Genomic DNA, 21983 nt, shown 5'->3' with positions numbered 1-21983 from the left:
TTGAGTCTCCTTTCTGTGATGTCTTGAGGAATCACAGTTGTGTTGCTGCAGCCCCGTGTGCACAGTCCTTCTGTTTCCTGGGGTTGGTTGATTACTGTTTGGAGTGATCAGAATTATTTCTAGCACCAGCTGGACTGGGCCTATTCAGTTCACTCCGAGACAAGGCCCCCGAGCCCTGGCACACTCGCTTGTTTCTTTATCAGTAAGCCCAGTGTTGCTGACAGTTGGTGCCCACAGTGTGTATGTCATCTGTGATGTTACCCAGGAGAGGACAGCGCTTGTCCACCAGCAAATCCACTGGTGTCTGGTGCCGCCTTGCCTTCAGCTCACCAAGTACATTTCTTCAACCTGGTCATCCCACCACCTCAAAGCTGTTGCACGGAGACCAGGCAGGGAAGAGACCTCTCCTCCTGGGAAGAAGGCAGGCCATGAGCAGACCAGGGCAGCCAGTCCCTGGGAGCCACAGGCCAGGCCTTCCTAACAGATGCACTCCTGTTCCCGTCTTGCCCTGTGAATGTCAGGGGCAATGTGGGCTGCATTCAAGCTGGCTCCAGCTTAACTGATGCACGTGGCTCTTTGTCTCTGCGGAGCAGAAGTGTGATGAAAAACCTTTCATAGGATTCCATCTCTCAGTACAGAATTGTTGGTAAATGTTATTAAAGATAACGTTTCATGTTTCTGTCTTCTTTCTCCTCTTGTTCCCAGCTAGAAGGTGTTGAAGTTGGGGCTTCTCTCTGATCCCACATATAGGACCTGCGTTGTCCCACACAGGGTCAAACCCTTGCTTTGGGAGGGACTGAATGATGACTTCTCGTGGCCCCTTTATTTTACAGAGGAGAAATCTGGGTCCTACCATGCTGGCAGAGTTGGTGGGGATCCAGGCCACTCAAGAGAACAGGAACTAGGAACTAGAGACCAGCTGCCGCTGTAGTCTAATGCATACCTCCTTCATCATGTAGGGACTAGCCCCCCACCCCTTCGTGCCATGGTTCCCTCTTTGCTCCATGGTGACCACTTTTCCAGTCCCTTCTGTTTCATCATCCTGGTCACTCTCCCTGGCTCAGCGGCCTGTCATTGCTCTTTGTTGAGTGCCCCTTTGTTCATGCCTCTTTTGGACCTCAGCCAGACTGGTGTGCTGAGGACAGCACCTTGTTACCAGGAGCAGCTGCTCTGCAGGACCTGTTGGCCAGGGCCCCGCAGCATTGGACTCGCTGGTGTAACCAAACCTCTCTTCTCTGTTTGTGTTTCAGCGAGAATGCCATGAGGAAAGCTAGCGTGGCGCACAGTAAATCCAGCAACGATATGGAGAGCCATGTTCCTGAAGGCCAAGCCCCAAGTAAGACCTTAGCGGGTGGAGCCCCTCTGCCAGAGAGGCTTGGAAAGGAGAGTGTCACAGACTCTGGAATCCTTCTCTGGGGGGTCCTAGGGAGTGTGGGTGGGGTGGTTGCTCATTGATTGATCACAGGAAGTCGGGGTGGGGGCGTTGCACATTGGTTGATCACCAGGAGTCGGAGTGGGGTGGTTGCTCATTGATCACAGGCACAGCTGGCTTTGCCTGCAGCACTCTGGGTGCTCCTGTGTGTCCATGGTACAGGGAGGACACTTGGGATGCAGGCCCAGCCTCTGGCCCCAGACCTCACAGCCAGCACCTTCCATCTGTGGTGAGCCCCTGTGAATCCTACAGAGAGCTCACTTAGACCCCCAGTTGCTCCTGTGGAAGGGATCAGTGTCCTGAGCAAGAATCTCGTTTGTTCTCAGCCCCTCCGAGGGGTCCTTACCGAAGCCCCACAGTGCCCTGAGGCATGAGCCAGAAGCATCCTTGTCCCTTTTTGCTAAGTTATCTAGAAGAATTCATCCCAGGTGGAGTAGAGGATAAGGGTTTCTACCACACAGGCTCTCTCCCTGGGCCAGCACCACACTGAGGGCCTGATGTGACCACTTCCCTTCATCTGTGTGTGCTCCCTGGAACAGAACCGTTTTACCAGAAATGAATGAAACATACAAGCAGTTGTGTGCCCGTGTGTGTGCAAGATAGAGCTGCAAGAGCACAGGGGCTGAGGTGGGTGGAGTGGGCTCTGTCTATGCATGCATGTGATAAGCTTTTTCTTTAAGAGCATTATGTAATTCACACTTCAAGGTTTACGTGTCTGTGGTCTTTAGGATATTCACAGAGTTCTGCATCTGTCATCAAAATCTAATTTTGGAATATTCATTAATAAATAAATAAATAGAAGTGCAGCTTCACTGTGTTGCCCAGGCTGTTCTCAAACTGCTGGCCTCATGGCAGACCTTTTGCCTAGGCATCCCAAAGTGCTGGGGTCACAGGTGTGAGCCACACAGCCTAAGTTTACAATTTTTTTTTTTTTTTTTTTTGGTGACAGTGTCCCTGTAACCCAGGCTGGAGTGCAGTGGCATGATCCCAGGCCTGAGTCTACCAGCATGTACCCCCACACCGGGCTAATTTTTTTTTTTTTTTTTTTGTAGATACAGAGTCCCACTATGTTGCCAGATTTTATCTATCCTCCTGCCTCCCAAAGTACTGAGATTACAAGTGTGAGCCACCATGACCAGTCAGCATTTTTTTTTTTTTTTTTTTTTTTTTTTTTGAGACTAAGTCTTGCTCTGTCACCCAGGCTGGAGTGCAGTGGCGCCATCTTGGCTCACTGCAGCCTCTGCCTCCAAAGTTCAAGCATTTCTTCTGCCTCAGCCTCCTGGTTAGCTGAGATTACAGGCACATGCCACCATGCCCGGCTAATTTTTGTATTTTTAGTAGAGATGGGGTTTCACCATGTTGGGCAGACTGGTTTCAAACTCCTGACCTCAGGTGATCTGACTGCCTCGGCCTCCCAAAGTGCTGGGATTACAGATGAGAGCCACTGCGTCTGGCCCAGTCTGCATTTTTTAAAGGAACTTTGTAACTGTTAGCAGTCACACACTCCCCTTTCCTTCAACTCTCAGCCACCACTTACACTTTTCACTGGCATGGATTTTCCTATTCTGAATTTTCCATGTAAATACAATTGTACAGTCCATGTTTTTATTTTACAGCTGGCTTATTTCACTTAACATAATATTTTCAAGGTTCAAGGTCCGTGAAGCATGTTTGGTATGTACTTTATTCCTTTTTATTGTCAAAGATTCCATGTATGGATGTGTATATCACATTTATTATAGCCATTCATTAGTTGGTGGATATATGGATTGTCTCTACTTTTTGCTTATTATGAATAAGCAGAATAACAGTTGATGTGTAAGTGTTTGTGGGGGCTGTGTTTTCACTTCTCTTGGGTATATACCTGGGGTAGTGTTGCCGGGTCATATGGTACCTCTGTGTTTAACCTTTTGAGGAATTGCTACGTGTTTCCCAAAGCAACTGCACTATTCTGAATTCTCACCAGCAGCTTAAATGAGGTTCCAGTTTCCCCTCATCCTCTGCAGTATTTGTTACCATTTATCTGTAGCCATTGAATTGGTGTCTCATTGCTTTGATTTGTATTTGACTAGTGACTAATGATGTTGAGCATCTTTTCATGTGCTTTTTGGTCATTTGTATATTTTCTTGGAAGTGTGTCTATTCAGATCCTTTGTCCATTTTTAAATTGGGTTGTTACTCTTTTCATTGTTGGGTTGTAATAGTTCTTTATGCATTTGGATGTAAGTCTCTTATTAGATATATAATTTGCAATTATTTGAGGGAATTTTTCTTTAAATTTAGGCAGAATTGCTCTGTTTCTCAGGCTGGAGTTTAGTGGTGTGATCTCAGTTTACTGCAACCTCTGTCTCCCAGGTTCAAGCAATTCTCCTGCCTCAGCCTCCCGAATGGGTGGGATTACAGGACTGCAGCACCACACCTGGCTAATTTTTGTATTTTTAGTAGAGATGAGGTTTTTCCATGATGGCCAGGCTGGTGTTGACCTGGCCTCAAAGAACCCACCCTCTTCAACCTCCCCAAGTGCTGGGATTACAGGTGTGAGCCACTGTGCCTGGCCTATTTTGAGGGATTTTTTAATTTAAAAATTTAACAATTTTTGGCCAGGCGCAGTGGTTGACTCCTGTAATCCCAGAACTTTAGGAGACCAAGACTGGTGGATTGCTTGAGCCTATGAGTTCAAGACCAACCTGGGCAACACAGTGAGACTTTCACTCTTGACTTTTCTTTTTTTGAGACGGAGTCTTGCTCTGTTGCCCAGGCTGGAGGGCAGTGGTGAGACCTCAGCTCACTGCACCCTCCGCCTCCTGGGTTCAAGTGATTGTCCTGCCTCAGCCTCCCAAGTATCTGAGATTACAGGTGCCCGCCACCATGCCAGTCTAATTTTTGTATTTTTAGTAGAGAACTCCTGACCTCAATTGATCCACCTGCCTTGACCTCCCAAAGTGCTGGGATTACAGGCTTGAACCACTATGCCTGGCAAACACTGACTCTGGTCTTTTTGTCTCTGTTTTTTTAAAAAATAACATTTTAAATTGTTTTTGTTAGTTGGTATTTTCTTACAATTAAATGAACTTTTATAAGGACTTATTAAACTATCTCAGATTTTTGAAAGGCACACTTACTCATTCAGCATTGTTAGTTACTTCATAACAAACTACCCCACAACTTAGGGGCTTAAAGCAGTGAGTTACTATTTTTCCTGCATCTGTGGGTCAGGAGTTGGGGCAGCTGGGATTACATGGCTGGGCCGTTCCCCCGGTCTCACTTGTGACTTCCCATGTGGCTGTTTTCCCTCCAGCCAGGCGGGAGGGCCATATAGCCTTCACACAAGTGGCTGCACATCAACTTTCCTGACACGGCCTCCACGTGGTATCTTTAGCAGCATAGCTGGACTTTCCTACAACATGGCAGCTGGCTTCCAGGAGGAGGAAGAAATGGCAGCTGCCAGTCCTCACAGCTCCTAGAACAACACTTGGAAACAGTAAGTTCAAAGGCCAGTGCAGATTCAGGGGAGGGTAACTCACCTCCACATTTTGATAAGAGCAGCAGCCTGTAGGTACAGGCAGACCGTTGATCATCTTGGGAGCATCATGGAGACTAGCTACCACAGAGACCTTCCCACCACCTGAGGATTAAGCTTTCTCTCCCAAAGGAGGCGTCCAGCAGAACTCCTGCCCCTCTCCATGACAGCTTGCTCTGCCTTGGCCCCCAAATTACTGCAGCCCACACACTGTGCCTTAATGATTTTAGTCCATTTTTATCAAGCTGGTTCTAAATTCCTAACTCCAGGAAGAAGCTCTGTCTAATTGGAAGACAAATATTTATAAGAGCTGTGTTGGAAATGTTCTACATCATTTTTGCAGAGGCAGACATCTTACTGGGATATTGTTGTCTGGTGGCCATCTTTATACTTACTGCTCAAGCTCCACGTGGAGGGAATGCCAGCTAGTGCTGTGAGGGTCAGCTCAGCAGGTGGACTGTGGTAGGACACGCTCTGGGTCAGATGCAGCCTGGGAACACTTGTTACGTGCCCCTGCTCCCTGAGACCCTGTTGTAACAACTGTGAATGAATGTAAAACGTGAAACCGTGAGCAGGGAAGAGGATAGGAAGGAGTAATTTCTCTGTGTTTCCAGATCCCAAGAAACTCTGGGAGGTTGTGGGTCATGGAGGAGGAGGATGACCCTCCATTGCAATCCTGGCAGGCTTCCGAGTCCAGAGGTGCCCATCACAAAAGAAACCAGGCCGCTAATGGGCACCTCAGGCTGTCTAGTGTATACCCCAAAGCAAGGAAAGCTTTGCGTGTACCTGTCTTAAAGGAATTAACCAAATTGTCTGGAGTGAGCTCATGCCTTCAGTGTGGGTGTTAGCACCCCAAGTTAAAGCCCTCCTTATCCTCTCATTGCCTGGCTCCAGTTCTCACAGCTGGACCCCATTTGTGCACTCTACAGTGATGTCTGCCTGCAAGGCCCTGTTCTGCATGCCTCATGCGTGTGAACTCATTTGATCCCTACTCAGCTGCAATACCATTCATTCCAGTTTACAGGCAAGAAAACTCAGGCATGAAGATACTAATTGTTTTGCTCAGGATGTCACTTTGCTGATGTCAGAGCCCACGCTCTTAGTCACATCTCTTACTGACTCCTGAATCTTTGAAAGCAAAAGATACCCAACACTCACCTTAATTTCTAAACACCTTAATTTCTATGGGTGGGACTACTCTCTGTCTAAGGGAGACTCAGGGATACAAAAATAGCTATGCCTGGGGGTGATAGGCGATACTGATAACGGCATCTCCAAACTTTCCAGCCAACTTCCTGAAGGGAAGGTTCAAGAAGATTTGGTACCTATTGAATGACACCTCTGTGTCAGCACCTAGAGGGACAGTGTGGAGATATATTTACTGGAACTGGATGTATTTCTGGACATTTGCTTACTTGGCCATTTAAAATTAAATACCTATCTATTTTGCACTTAACATAGCATTATGGAAAAGTAGTATGTGTTTCTGGTTTACAGTTTGGAAACTATTTGTACAGAATTGAACCCTGATTAGAGAACAAAGGTGAAACTCAGGGACTAGGGAGGCTGAGACGGCATCATAACGGGGCAGCCACTTTGGAATTTATCAGAGAGGAAGGCCTGGGCTGAGCCACCAACCAGCTAGAATCAAGGGACAAAAAGGCCCAACTGTTCCCCAGGAGAGCAAGAGAGGACAGAGATGCTCACATGCCTCTGATGAATGGAGATATTTTTCTACCTTCAGCTTTTTATTTATCTATTTATTTTTTTTGTCAGGGTGTTGCTCTGTTGCCCAGGCTGGAGTACAGTGGTGTGATCATAGCTCACTACAGCCTCAAATTACTGGATTCAAGTGATCTTTCCACCCCAGCCTCCTGAGTAGCTGGGACTATAGGTGTGCACCACAATGCCTGGCTAATTATTTTCAACTTTTTTTCATAAAATTAACTCAAAATGGGTCAAAAATGTAAATTTACAAGCTAAAACTATATGTTAGAGGATAGCAAAGGCATACATCTTCATGACCTTGGATTAGGCAACAGCAGTTTCTTAGATGTGATGCCAAAAAAGCACATGCAACAAAAAACGTAGATAAATTTGACTTCATCAAAGTTAAAAATTTGTACGTCATAAGACATTGTCAAAATAAGGAAAACAAGAATATATTGGCAACTCATATATTAGGTAAGGGTTTAATATCCAGAATACATAAAGAACTTCTCCAACTCAACGCCAAAAAAAAAAATGCAGCTGAAAAATGGGCAACATATTTGAATAAGTATCTCCAAAAAGATGAGATAAAAATGGCCAAGAAGTACATGAAAAGACCCTCAGCATCATTAGGGGATTGCAAATAACCACAATGAGATGCCGCTTCGTACCCATTATAATGGCTGTGATTTAAAAAAAGATAGACAATAATAAGTATTGACAAAGATGTAGAGAAATTGGAATTCTCTTTTTTCTCATGATGGAGCCCCTCTCTGTCACCCAGGCTGGAGTGCAGTGGCATAATCTTGGCTTACTGCAGCTTCCACCTCCCAGCTTCAAGTGAGTCTCCTGCCTCAGCCTCCCGAGTAGCTAGGACTAGAGGCACACACCACCTAGCTAATTTTGTATTTTTCCTAGAGACGGGGGGGGGGCCTCTTCGTGTTTGCCAGGCTGATCTCGAACTCTTGACCTCGGGTGATCCACCCATCTCGGCCTCCCAAAGTGTTGGGAGTACAGGTGTGAACCACCACACCTAGCAGAGAAACTGGAGTTCTCATACATTGCTGGAGAGAATGTGAAATGGTACAGCTGCTGTGGAAGACAGTATGACAATTCTTCAAGAAATTAAATGTAGAGTTACCGTATGACCCAGACGTTTTCTACTCTTAGGTATATACTCAAGAGAAAAGAAACCAAGTCCACACAAAAACATAACACAGACTGTTGTAGCATCATAACATCATTCCTAATAGCACAAAGTGGAAACAATCCAAATGTCTACTAGCTGTTGAATGGATGAACAGTGTGTGGAATTTCCACACAATGGAAAATCATATGGCCACACAAAGGAATGTATGACTGATAGATGCTACAACATGGATGAAGCTTTAAAGCATTACGTAAATGAAGCAGTCACAAAAGACCACGTTGCGTTTTTATAAAATTTCCAAAGAGGCCAGGCACAGTGGCTCACACCTGTAATCCCAGCACTTTGGGAGGCCAAGGCAGGCAGATGATGAGGTCAGGAGTTCGAGACCAGACTGGCCAATATGGTAAAACCCCATCTGTACTGAAAATACAAAAATTAGCCGGGCATGGTGGTGCACAGTTGTCATCCCAGCTACTCAGGAGGTTCAGGCAAAAGAACCACTGGAACTCAGAAGGTGGAGGTTGCAGTGAGCCAAGATTGCACCACTGTACTCCAGCCTGGGCTTAGAGCAAGACTCCATTAAAAAAAAAAAATGCCAAAGATGGATACTCTCTATAATAGCATGTTTGTTTCCCATGGCTGCCATAACAAGATACCATAAAGTTGGAGGCTTCTATCTCTGGGTCCATGGCTTTGGCCTCTGAGCCCCATGACTGCTCTCATGGTCATCTTTCCTTTTCTTAAAGAGTAGCACGTGTTTGAGACTGAGTAGTTTTATCAGCCTATTTTCTGCCTCTGAATTTTGGGAGTTCTTTGATTTTGTCTAGTCTCTAAACTTTCTATGATTTTGTCTAGTCTCTAAACTTTCTAGTCCAAGATGGCAGTGTTTCTTCTCATAGAACATTCTAAAATCCTTGTGGAATTTCTGCGTATATGATGGAATTCATGGCGTTAGGTTTCTCCACAGATCTTTCCTAGATAATTTAGTTTCTTTGCCTCACTTCTGTGAGATGATTGAGGGGATTCATGAGTCACATGTTAAATATCTTTGGCACTAGGAAAATTTGCAAGGCATGTCACACCGTTGGCATTCTCTACAGAACACGCTTTCCTAACTGGATCTCCTAGTTTTAGTATTCTGGTTTTTTCCAATGTGAATAGCCTGAGAATTTCCCAAATCATCAAGTCTAGGTTCTTTTTGGCATGACAGTTCTTCCCTCAGTTTATCTATTTTGTTGTACTTTTATTCTTTACAGTACCTCAATTTATCTCTTGCCTCTTACATTTACTATAAGTGGGAAAAAGAAACAAAGCTTGAGTCTTGAGTGCTTTGATTGCAAGTCTGCTCAGCTAAATGTGCAAGCTCATTGCTTGTGATTCTGCCTTCCACACAGCTGTAGGACACAATCCAACTAAATTTTTGCTATTCTATAGCAAAGAACATCTTTGCTCTAGTTTCCTGTAACATGTTCCTTGTTTCCTCTGTGCCCTTAGAATCACCTTTAATGTTCATGTGTTTACCAACATTCTGTTTGTGACAGTATATGTATTCTTGAAAATAACACAGGCTTTCTATTAAGTTCCTCAATTCGTTTAAGGCAGAGTGTGGGTGACAGAGTCTTTAACATCCACGTATCTACCAACAGCCTCTTCAAGGCCACCTAGGCCTTTTCTATCATGGTTTCTCACAATTCTACCATCACCACTTTATTATCCAATTTCAAAGCCACTGCCACATTTTAGGCACCCCACTCCTGGTAGGAAAAAAATGCATATGTTTCCTGTGACTGCTCTAACAAGTTCCTACAAACTTGATGGCTTAAAAGAACAGAAATTTAATCTCTCACAATTCTGAAGACCAGAAGTTCTCAAAGTCAGTACCATGGGCAAAAATCACAGTGGCAGCAGGAAGGCTATAGTAGAGGAACCTGTTTCTCACATCTCTCAGCTTCTGGTCACTGCTGGTACTCCTTGCCTTGTGGCTGTATCACTCCAGTCTTTCAAGGCCAGCATCACTGAGTAGATTCTTTCTATATTCCATCTTTACATCGTCGTCTCCTGTGTGTGTGTGAATTTCTGCCTCCCTCTTATGTGGCAATTGCACTTAGGGTCCACCTCTATAACACTCTGTCTCAAGATCTTTAACTTCACCACACCTGCAAAGACCCTTTTCCCAAATGAGGTAACATTTACAGGTTTCAAGGAATAGGAACTGATCTCTCTAAGTACCGTTATTTAGCCTACTTCAGGTAGAAAGTTGATGAGTGATTGTCAAGGGCCAGAGATGCTGTGGGGGAAATGGAGTTTTCATTTGGCGTGATGAAAATATTCTAAAATGGGACTGTACATAGTGGCTCACGTCTGTAATCCTGGCACTTTGGGAGGCCTGGGCGGGTGGATCCCTTGAGGTCAGGAGGTGGATCCCTTGAGGTCAGCAGCCTGGCCAATATAGTGAAACCCTGCCTCTACTAAAAATTCAAAAATTAGGAGCTGTGGTGCACATCTGTAGTCCCAGCTACTCAGGAGGCTGAGGTAGGAGAATCGCTTGAACCTGGGAGGTGGAAGTTGCAGTGAGCTGACATCATGCCACTGCACTCCAGCCTGGCTACACAGTGAGACTCCATCTCAAAAAAAAAAAAAAAAAGGAAAAAGAAAAAAAAAAGAAAATGTTCTAAAATTGATTTTGATAGTGCTGCACAATTCTGAATGTAATACCAAAAAACCAATGTATGGCATGCATTAAGTTGGTGAATTGTGTATTAGCAGACTTATTAATATATATGTTAATGGAACCAGTAAAGGTGATGGATGACAGGTCTGTCTGCTTGATGACCAGGTCAGGACAGCATGATTTTCTTGGGTAGAGGGCACTGCTGGGGCTGCCCAGTTCCTGCTTAACGAAATCCCACACTTGGACAGAACTGGAACAGAGGCAGTGGAGCAGGCTGTCTGGGAGGCATTGGCCATGTTCTTAGAGAAGGCTCTCCATGTAACTTCCTTCAGGGAGCCAGATCCTTGGGCCACTCGGCCTGTCCACGGTCCAGGTTCATCTCAGCTCTGTGAGGGTGCACTTGTTGGTGTTAGAGCATCTTGTGTGTGGTCAACACGCCACTACTCAAATGTAGGAGAACACAGGGCATAGGAAACCCTTGAAACATGCATGTGATTTTCTCATCACAGTTCTGAGTCCAGGCAGAGCTGCTTTGGGTAAGTGGGGCACCCCCGCCCCGGGAAGCCCAAGTCCATAACACAAAGGCTGCCCCTCAGAGGAAGGACTGGCTTGTGGGCACTGCTGGCTTCCCACCACCAGCTGGGCCTCAGCCCTCGTGGCATTCCTGTTGAGCACTGCAGGGCACCCAGGGGGCCGTGGCATCAGGGATCCTGCTGCAAGCATACCTGTGCTGCTCACATGGGGCCCATGTCCCCGCTGTGAAGGATGAAGAGCAAGGTCCTCAGGACATGTGTCCTCAAAATACCTTGCACTGCACCACCCATCAAGAGTGGGCCTGGTGGCTGGCAGGGCCAGGCAGTGAGTGCCTCCCTGTGCTGCCCGCCACTCTGGGCATGGGACGTACTTGAGGTACTGCAGCCTTCTGGTGATAAGAGGTCCCCCCTTTCTGTGCACTACCCCGTCATCTGTGATTATTATAATTGTTTCTGTCGGTAGTTGTCACTGTGTATACTTCTCCATGAACCTGGGCCTGCTGTCGTCTGAATGCTGTCAGCCTTGGAGCTGGCACTGTCCAGTCTGGCCCTGGTCAGCCCAGACCTCAGTTATCCTTGTCTCACATACTGTCCTGGTTCATCCTTCAGCTTCCTGGCAAAGTTCCTGCTCCCTGAAGCAGGAAGAGGCTGAGATTAATGCCAAGGAAGTGGGGCCACGGGCCTGGGAGGACTGTGCTGTCGGGTGAGGGTAGCACTGACCTGGCTACTCCGAGACACAGCTGTGTTGTGGTGGGAGGGTTGGTGTGGGTGTGGCCACGGCACTCTAAAGATTGCTCTCTGAGGAGAAAGGTGAGCCTGGCCGGACCCCTGTCAAGGCTGCTATGTCAGGGCAAGAGGACAGTGTCTTGCCCCCAGGAGCATGCAGTCTGGGCAGGAGACCCAGAGTGATCTTGTGTTTCGAAGGCAACTCCAGCCCAGCCAGGGGACCAGGAGGCTCTCCCGCCGCCAGGGAGGTGTGTGCGGCTCTGCCAGTGCCTCTCTTTCAGGGCAGTCCCAGGATGAGCAAGAGTCCTTGGCTGCCCAGGAAGGTCCCTGAAGCAGCAGGGGCTGGGCTAGGGGCCAGGGACTGGGAAGAAATGCCTGATAGCCGGTGAAGAACAAGGTGCACACATGTGACTTGGAAAGAAACAAGCTTTATTTTCAGTTTTCAACAGGTAGAGTGATACTTCATCATATGCTTTTGTGTGAATAGCAAATAGCAAAATATTAGAATGTAAACAGTTTTGTCAGTTTAGAGATCAAGTCCTTTTTTCTTCTTGAGTGTTACCTGTCTTGGAATTTAGCTGGGTTTAAAAGTAGTGGAATTATCAGGAAATTCTAGAGAGAGCCAGTCTCCAGTTGCAGGTAGGTGTGCCTGGCACTCACCAGCTGCGGGCACAGATGCAGGCGTCTCAAAGCACCAAGCATTACAAATGCCAGTTCTGCAGAACCTGCAGCCTCTTCTGCCACTTGGCAAAGTTGTTCTTCAGGGTCTGCTTCAGCGTGGGCAGAATGGCACATGCTGCCACAGGCTTGGGGCTCAGAAGCAGGCTGGGGGTGGATAGAGAGACTGTCACCTTCAGTGTCCCCAGGAGTGGAGCGTGCTGGGAGTAGGGTCTGTATGGCCCTCACTGGGACCCAGTGAGGCCACGGCTGCCTCTGCTTCTGCGCTGCCACCCCTCCACCACTCCCTGTCTGCGGCCCAGGTGGCAGGGTTGCCCCGCTGTTCCCACATCCATGGGACTTATCGTTTCTTGGAGAGGCTCTTGGTGGAGACCTTGGGGAACTGAATGGCTTTTTGGTCCCTGGATGAAGGAAGAGTCAGCAATGAGCCCCAAACAGGCCCCAGGGATGAGGCACGGGTGACTGGACACTCACCTGGAAGAACTAGATCCAGCCTCCTTTGGGGCCGCCTGGGGCCTCTGGCTCTTTTCCCTTGGGCTGCAGCTTTGGGTCCCCTGGTACTAATATTACTCGGACTTGAGGTACTGCCGCTGAAAGACGGGGACATCAGCACAGCCACCCCCACCACCCAGGGCCTCACCTCTTGGGCCTGCTGGATGTTGACATTCCACAGCTGGCAGATGAGAACTTCACACTGCTGAAGTGTGGTGGGCTTTCATAGGTGCGGCTGCAGTGTCACTGGAGGGTGTGCTCCCATCACCTCCCAAGCCCAAGGGTTGGGCTGTGTGGCAAGTACCCCCAGCCTGCTCTGAACACAGTGGCCAGTACCATCAGGGCTGCTGCAGCTTCCCCATTCAGTCAGCAGCCTCATGGCTGAGGCATAAAGGACATAGCCCAGGGCAAGGAGCAGTGCCAGGGAGGGCCGAACTCAGAACAGGGAGGCCTCAAAGGCGGCCAGCAGCAGCCAGAGCATCATCTGGTAGCTACCCAGGAGGTGCAGGCTGAACCTGGGGTCATGGGAGTGGCTGGTGGCCAGTCTCTACCCATGGGGCTTACCAGGTGCCTGCTGGCCAGTGCAAGCTCGTGAGATGGTAGAGAGAGAAACTGCTGAGGAAGTCGTCCCAGGAATGCAGAGTCACCCACCATCTGGCCTGCAAACTGATGCATCAAGGCAGGGAGGCCTGGGATGGTGGCATCACAGGACAACAGTGCCCCACCCCCACAGGCCACCCTGGGACTGCACCCTGGACAGGAGCATCCAGAATCCTCTGAAGAAGCCAGGTTCGTTCTGCCCAGTCATTGCAGTCGATGGCAGACGACCACCAGAAGAGTGCACAGACCAAGCTGGCAATCTCGTAGTCTAAGATGGACTGCAGCTCTGGGTTCCCCTGGTACTAAAATTTCAAACCTTGACAGCACGTTGATGATTTAGAAACCCAGGCTGCAGGGACAAGTCAGAAAACACAGCTCACACACAACTCAGAGGAGCGGAGCTGCCTCTGCTCACAGGGGAGGAGGGAGCTGGGGACAGGTCAGGGCCCAACCCATGCACCTCTGGGACAGGGACCTCTCAGCTGGTACTGACCCAGGTCTGGGAGAATGAGTCCATCCTCACCTGTGATGCCCTCGAGGAGCTGCTTATTTTCATTCTCATTCTGGGTGGTGCCCCAGGCGAGTGTGAAGTGTGTGGGCTGAACTTACTGAGTTGCCAGAGAGAAGCGCCTCTGCCCTCAGCATCAAGGTGAAGGGAGGGGAGTGGTCTTCACCCCACAGGCCTCTAACAGTGCCAACAAGGCGATGGGGGTGTGGCCCTGCCTCCCACAATACTGGTTCCATCTGAGTGGGGCCTGGGTCTGGCACTTGGCTGATCACAGGCTGAGGGGGAACGAATCCTTTGAGGAAGGGGACCCTGATGGCTGTTTGTACTGGAAAACAGCCATAGTTTGTACCTGAAATATCTGGCGCAGGTATTCCAGGGCCACTTCCAGGTGGTACTCTGTTTGCTGGACACCATCCTGCCCCATATTGTCCAGGTCATTGGCTGGGTAAGAGCCGTTGGGGTTCATGGGGCCAAAGCCCAGTCAGGACAGGAAGGAGCAGCTGTAGGGCGCTCTCCACACTGGTCCAAGATGGACTTGACTGTGTGCTTGGTCTGCATAATGATCTGAGCAAGGCTCAGGGCCTATGTGGGAGGTGCAGGCAGGTCACTGACAGACTGGCCTGTGCTGCCACCCAGGTAGGCCGGCCGGGGGCCGCAAGACCAATCCGCAGCCAGACCGCTGAGTACCAGGAGGAGCAGCTTCTGCCAGGGAACTTTTAAAGACTAAAGGATGATCTTCTAAATGTTAAATATTCCGAACAACACTGCCTTTGTTATCAGGAAAAACCAGACTTCACTGAAAAGGGGGAAGGAGATACAGCCTTAACCCTAAGCCCAGCCTTGACCCTTCCCACCAGAACACAGCACTCTGTGGGGACTGTTAAGTCCCATGGCTCCAGGGTCCCTGAGGATGGGCGCTGGTGATCACTCACCAGGATGTGGCCCTCTGGCACAAATATCAGAGTGTACTGACAGTCCTGGACCTCCAGGCTGTAAACGTGGCTCTTCACCTCGAAGGACGCATCAGTGATTGCTGGCAGCCACAGTGACAGGGCTGTGAAGAGTCAGTGCTGGTAGTGGAGGGATGACAAGCTCTGGCTCCAGGAACAGCTGCTCACCTGGAAGGCAGGAGACGAACCTGGTGCCCACCCAGGGGCACCAAGTACCCAGCTGCTGCCTGCAAAACTTTGGGTGGTCCCTGAGGTGTCTGGGGAGCCATGACTCAGGGGTGTCATCCTGAGGCCCTGGGTTGTAGCGTCTCCCATGCAGTAGGTGGCTGACATAGGGAGGGCGGGTGGGGTAGCTGGTGGCTCACCGAGCCCCCAGCAGTGTTTACAGGTGGCAAACACCAGGAGGAGTGACAGAAGCCAATGCCCAACCCAGTCAGGATGAACACACAGCAGAGACCTGGCTCACCCCCTGAGGCAGCTGCCACAAGTCACCAGCAAGAAAGTGGGGCCACAGCTTGGACTATGCAGCTCCCCACTATGGGCACACCTGCAGTCCCTCACTCAGTGCCTGGTGGTTGCAGGGCAGGCGGGGGTGCAGCCAGTCTCACACTTCAGGGTGCAGATGTGTCCCAGGAGTCTCCACAGCACCCTTTGCTGGGGCCCACTCTGAGCACGTGGTTCCCTTCTGCAGACCTGCCACCCACCAGCTAAGGTCCTGGCCTGGTCTGGCTGGGTCAGGGTCTGCCAGATGGGTCCATACTGAGGACTTACCTGGATTATCTCGGTCACTGTTGGGCTGGGCAAAGACTTTGACCACTGGGAACATCATGAGTGCATGTTTGGGGCTGACCAAGTCTGTGCAGAGCTCGCGGTTCAGGAAGACCACGAACAGCTTTGTGTACATCAGCAGATTCTCCTGGACAGAGAGTGCCCTGGGGACTGAGGTGGCAATTTGGGATCAGCCCTCTCGATGGGGGCAGGGGCTGCACCACTCCATGCCCATAAGACCGCTGCTCGTCCCTGGACTTCCAGACTCTCTGGCCAAGGTGATAAGATGTCATAGATGGTAGCTTAGAGGGCTGTGGGTGGGCACAGAGAGCAGGCCAGATCTGGGCAGGTGACACCCAGGCCCTCTGAGGACACTATTTTTGGCAAGGCTGAGGCCCGTTTCCAAGAGGAATGAGGCCACCATGGCAGAGACTGGCTCAGCCTGTGGGGGCCAATGGACGATCCCCCAGAGGATCCAAAGGGGAAGGGCTTGGGCAAGAAGAGAAGAGGTTAGTGGGCACCCCAGGTGCCACGTTAGCCTGGAGGTCTGCCATGAGGATCAAGCAGGGGATGAGGGCAAGACGGCCACTGCTGTACTCTCTTCTGTGCGGGTGAGGGTCAAGGGATAGTTTGGGTGTTGCTGAATGTTTATCTGGACCAGAAGTGGGAGGGGACAGGGCAGGATGGGTCACTGGTGCACTGCTTCCATGAGAAAGCAGTTTCAGGACCCGGCAAAGTTGAGTCTAGGAAGGGCTGGTCTGTGCTTCACTAGGGAAGGCCTGGGAGAAGACCACAGGAGACCACTGGGGCCAGGGCCAGGCTGACCCCAAGATAGGCGGCTGGCTTGGTTTACTGGCCCACAGGAGCAACATCCATCCCCAGGAGCCAGTGGCATGACTGTGAGGAGAGAGGCTGAGGCTTATTTTTCCAACGCACCGGGAGTCAATGGAACTGTCACTGCCGGGAGCCTGCTTGTTGGAGTATGCTGCCATGGCTGCAAGTAGGTCAGCCACATCTCCAGGACCTGTGGGAGGGGGCGTGAGCTGAGGGCCCAGTGGCTGGGGGCCAAATCCTCTGGTGGCTTAGAGTCCCTGTCCCAGCTAGCAGCTGGGTGGGGCTGGCTCTTCCTCCATCCCCCAGAGGGTGCAGGAGAGATGTGCACAGCCCTGTGATGTTTGGCTCTGTTGGTGGCCGTTTAGAAGCCAGGGCCATGGGTGGGCTTTTCCCAGCCCAAGGGGCTCGGTGCTCCCTGGACAGGTAAGGGTAGGAACCTGCCTGGCACCAGAAAGCTGGGACAGGGCAGGGCTTTCCGGTACCTGAGGGTTTGCTTTGGAAACTAAAAGAACCATGTGGCCCTCCAACAGCCCCCTCTTCTCCACCTCCTCTATACTTGTTCTCATTTGCCACACGGGACCACTCATTAGGATACATAGAGAACACAGACATGTATGTAACACGACAATACTCAAGAGTTTTGAACGATGTGTCCAGGGGCCAGTGGCCAAAGCAATGCTGCATGAAAAGGTCAAGTTTTTGCTGGACAAACGTTGGGACGGGGCCTTGCAGGAAATAGGGTCACCTGCTGCTTGCCCGGTAAGGAGGCCCTGCTCACAGATGATCCCAGGGCTCCCATCAAGGAGGGTCAGCTCTGCCAGGGGAGAGCACTGGGGATCTCCAGGAGGTCAGAGTTGGCTTCAGCCCCTGTTTCTCAGAGGAAGAAATCAAAGTTCAGAGAGGCCAGTGAACATCCCAAGGAGACACAGCACATAGGCGCCTGAGCCAGCGCAGCTCCCACATGCTCCTCATCTCAGTCCTACACAGACAGCCCACTTTGGTGGGCCTGGAGTCAGGGCCACACCAGCTCTTCTGATAGGAGTAGGGAGGAGCTAGAGATGGCAGCATGATAAGGCCTCTGGCCAGTCTGGCCAGAGAGAGGCTCTGGGAGCCCGCTGGTCGGGGTGATGAGGCACATGCCTAGCCCTCCAGAGGCCTCAAGTGCTCTGTGAGCAGGAGAGGACTTACCCTGTTCGCTATGCCCTGGGGTGAGATCCTTGTGGGCAATAGCTGAGGAGGGGAAAGCAGGGGAGACAAAAGTGGCGGGAAGCCACAAGGGTCACCCACCCTTTGAACTCCTCCAGGGACCTGGTGGCATGGAAGTGGGTGAGGTCTGCTCTGGCTTCAGGCTGTTTCTGAAAGCATGCAGGTGCTTCAGCAGCAGGCACACCAGCAGTGCTCCTCAGTGGGCCTGAACCACTGCTAGGTGGAGGAGGAAGGGTCAGGGTTGGGAAGGGCTGCTGATCCACAGCATTCATTCTCCAGGTCTGACCACATCCCGCCCCGGGCTGGTGGCTTTGCCTCCCCACGGGAGGCACGAGCCAGGCCAAGAGTGGGAGCACCCTCTGGGGTACCACTGTGCCTGGCACTCAGTGGACGTGCCTTGCACTGCTTGGTCTGAACTATGACCAGCTTGTGATACGGAAGTACTTGGCCCAACACCCACAGAGCCCACCCTGCAGGGGGCTCACTAAGACACACATCTGCAGGGGATCTCCTAGCCCTGCTTCTACACCGCTGTGCACCCGCAGTGGGTGACACAGGCCACAACTCTCCAGGCTGTGCCCTTGGGCACTGCTTGATCCCCAGGGTAGGAGAAGGCCAGCATCATCCTCAATCTCTGGATCCAGGGTCTCCCACCGGCCTCCTGAATGTGTACAGAAAGCACAAGGAACCCAGGCACGGTGCCTCAGACGTGTAATTCCAGCACTTTGGGAGGCAAAGGCAGGAAGATCACCAAGGCCCGCAGTTTGAAATTAGCCTGGGTAATACAGGGATACCTTGTCTCTACAACAAATTGTTAAAAGTGAGCTGGGTGTGGTGGTGCACACCTGTAGTCCTAGTGACTCAGGAGGCTAGGGTGAGAGGATCACTTGAACCCAGGAGTTCACAACTGCAGTGAGCCAGGATCGTGCCACTGCACTCCAGCCTGGGCGACATAGGAAGGCCTTGTTCAAAAATAACCCAGTGGCTTCGCTTATCTCCCAAATTCTTTCCACCTCCTACTCTTCCTGGACACAGCCAGACAAAGGCTCAGTCCAGCCCTGGGCATCACTCCGTTGCCGATGGATTTGTGGTCAGGAAAACCCTCAGAGGAGCACAGTCAAGCATGTAGGCCAAACTTTTGATTTGCAACCTATAAGCAGGGTCCTGGAGAGCGAGGCTGAGAGGAAAGCCTTTTTGCTGGCCATGGATTTCTGGTTGCTCAGTATTGTAAGGGCAGGTGGGAGCATCCAGTGGATGAGAGCAGGGGAATGGGGTACTAAGGGCAGGATTGTGAGTCTGAGTGGACATGCTCACCTCTCCACGTTTGTCCCCCAGCCCTTTGGGCCTCAACACATCTGTGCTGCTGAGGCTGGTGCAGGGCGCGGCTTCTGGGTGTATCCTGGGATGATGCAGACCCCGCAAGGGACACTGCCCACATCACCATCCACTCAAGTCTCCCTGTCAGGAAAACGTCCCCACGGGTCCAGGTGGCGCCCCACAGATCAGTGGCTGAGTCTGAGGATGGAGGTATGGGGTGGGAGGCATTTTCCTTTTTGAGACAAGGTCTGTCACCCAGGCTGGAGTGCGGTGGTGTGATCTTGGCTCATCATAGCCTCTGCCTCCTGGTCTCAAGGGATCCTTGCACTTCAGCCTCTGGAGTAGCTGGGAACACAGGCACACACCACCACACCCGGATAATTTTTATATTTTTTTTTTGTAGAGACAGGTCTTGCCGTTGTTGCCCAGACTGGCCTCAAACTCCTGAGCTCAAGCAATCTGCCTGCGTCAGCCTCCCAAAGCACTGGAATTACAGGCATGAGCCACGTGCCAGACTGTTTACTTCTAGTTATCTGTATCTTCAGGTCTTTGGGCAACAAATTTACGTTGTTTTGGAAGGAAGAGCTGGGCACGGTGGTTCACGCCGGTAACCCCCAGCACTTTGGGAGGCTGAGGCAGGCAGATCACTTGAGGTCAGGAGTTTGAGACCAGCCTGGCCAAAAAAGGTTGAAAACCTGTCTCTACTAAAAATACAAAAATTAGCCTGGTGTGGTGGCATGCGCATGTACTCTCAGATACTCAAGAGGTTGAAGCGGGAGAACTGCTTGAACCCAGGAGGTGGAGGTTGCAATAAGCCAAGATGTGTCACTGCACTCTAGCCTGGGCGACAGAGGGAGACCCCTCTAAAAGGAAAAAGAATAATAAAAAGGAGAAAAACATGGAATATAATAGCTGTACCTATACCGCCCGACTACAAGGGCACCAGCTGGGTAGGAAGTTAGACCGGGGTCCTTCTCCAGTTTCAGCCCTGGCCCTCCCTCTGATCCTGGACTGGGATCCTGAATCTTGACATTGTCCCTGCAGCTCAGGGGAGGGGACAGCCTCCACGTGGGAACTAGAAACTTGCCTTACCTTGCTGGCGCACTTGCCTTACCTCACCTGGTCCTTCCAAAGGGTCTGGCGGGCTCACTGTCTACCCCTGAGCCTGCCTCTGCCCCTGGCAATCAGGTGGAACTCTCTCAGGCTATTTTCTTACAGGTTTGCAGAAGTAAACTCCCTCAGCTCTGCATCCGTCCTGGGCCATGTTCCCCATGGAGTCCCTGGCCACAGTCACACTTGGTTGGTTCTTAAGGATGTGTCCCCAAAGCCCCACCATTTCCCACTGGGCTGAGCCTCACAGCACCTCAGCAAACCTGCCTGGGCCTTGCTGGTCACCCTTCCCGCCATGGGGTTTGCCACCAGCTTCCTAGACACTCCTCTCTCTCCCTGGCCCAAACCCTCAGGTCCTTCCCTTTGCAGTGGTTCCTGCATAATGGGGGTGTCCCTGTGTGCTGTGGCCACCATCCCAGCCCGCCGGCACTTGGGGGCCAACCCGTTTTCTCATCTTGTGCTCAAATTCTCATTCACTGGTGTGCTCCTTCCCAGGTGAACGGGACAGACCCGGGGCTGCGAGCACAGCTCATCTCCAGCTCTCACAGACTGGTTAATTCTGCCATCCCTGAAGTCCCCTACAGGTCTGAACTCCGCTTCACTGACCTCAGATCCATCAATGCACTTGTCATTTCTGCCTATGCAGTCCCAGTCCTATGAGGTTACCACGTACTCTCATTTGCCCCTGGAGGTGTGTATGAATGGCCAGGGCTCCCCAGGTGAAGGCTGGCGTGCCCCAGCTGGGCTAAGTACTGACAGCCTCTGTGGGCTATAGGGTCAAGCCCCAGGTTCTTCCCACCCCACTGCCTCACATGCAGGCTGTGGGTCACAGCACCTCCAGGCTGGGTGACAGATACTTCTGAAAAAGGCAGAAAGCACACCACCCAGAGGTCCCAGGCCTCTGTATCTTCCGAAGTGCCAAAGCCTGCAGAGCGGGGGTGAACGTGACCACTGCAGAGGTCTGATGACTCTAGCTCTTCAAACCAAGGCCAAGCACAGGGCCTCCAACGCCAGAGAGCTTGTGACACCTGCAGTGGCCAGCCAGGGCCCCGCACCGCCTTCTGCCTCACAGCCACATCCCCACCCAAACCAGGCTAGTCTGCAGAATCTACATTGAATGGATGGTGTCCCTGGCTGCCCATGTCTTTCTCATTATGGACTTTCACTTTTCATTTGCCACATGAAAGACCACTGAGATAGGCTACATCTCATTTTTCTCTTGAGGATCTCTCTTACTGAGAAATTTTTGTATTCTGGGCTATGCTGGGTTCACAATCTGACTATATCATGTGTGTATTTGTTCCTTTCCTAAAATGCTCAGCTGCAGTTCTAGAGGTAAATACTACTAGGCTTCCATTGTAGAGAGTTGAAGATCCGAGGTCTGGAGAGGTTAGTGTGTAGAAAGCTATGTTTAATAAGTGGTAAGACCATGTGGCCAGGTCAGATAAGCTGCCTTCAGATTTGACTCTTGAACTTTTACTGGATAATATCTTCTCATTATAGAAAATAAAAGAGTGAACTTAGATTTTTTTTTTCAAAATCATTGACTGTAGGAGTTCTTTCAAGATATGATGAAAAGCAGTAATTGTCTCATTTTACATTACCTCTAATTATTGCTCACTAGAAATTGATTATCTATGTGGCAACCTTTTGCATTCATCTCTGCTTTATTATGCATGAGTAGGCTTCCCTGTGAATAAGATGTGCAAGATTCAGAAATATCTTTAACTTGGTAATGCTTGTTCACAGGTATCCATCAGAAAAATATTTTGCTCATT

The 21983-nt window shown here is 50.4% G+C and overlaps 1 protein-coding gene across 5 annotated transcripts in view; it reads left to right on the top strand.

Moving 5' to 3' along the window:
• LOC139359476 (centromere protein I-like) overlaps positions 1-14024 on the top strand; it is a 36971-nt gene extending 22947 nt beyond the window's left edge. Inside the window, exons 9-10 of one of the 5 annotated variants that reach the window (XR_011615507.1) lie at positions 1251-1336; positions 13646-14024. Coding sequence is in view for 1 of the 5 variants with exons in the window: in XM_071082527.1 (XP_070938628.1) it covers positions 1251-1274 (24 nt within the window). In the remaining 4 variants the exon portion in view is untranslated. Of the gene's footprint in view, positions 1-1250; positions 2500-13645 lie in introns of those variants that run through there. The other 4 variants (XR_011615510.1, XR_011615508.1, XR_011615509.1 and 1 more) reach the window with 4 other exon arrangements.
• The last annotated feature ends 7959 nt before the right edge of the window (positions 14025-21983 follow it).

Source organism: Macaca nemestrina, chromosome 17 (genome assembly GCF_043159975.1).
Source record: "Macaca nemestrina isolate mMacNem1 chromosome 17, mMacNem.hap1, whole genome shotgun sequence".
Classification (NCBI taxonomy): domain Eukaryota; kingdom Metazoa; phylum Chordata; class Mammalia; order Primates; family Cercopithecidae; genus Macaca; species Macaca nemestrina.
Note: the sequence above shows the minus strand (reverse complement) of the source record. Positions and strands in the feature narration are given on the sequence as shown.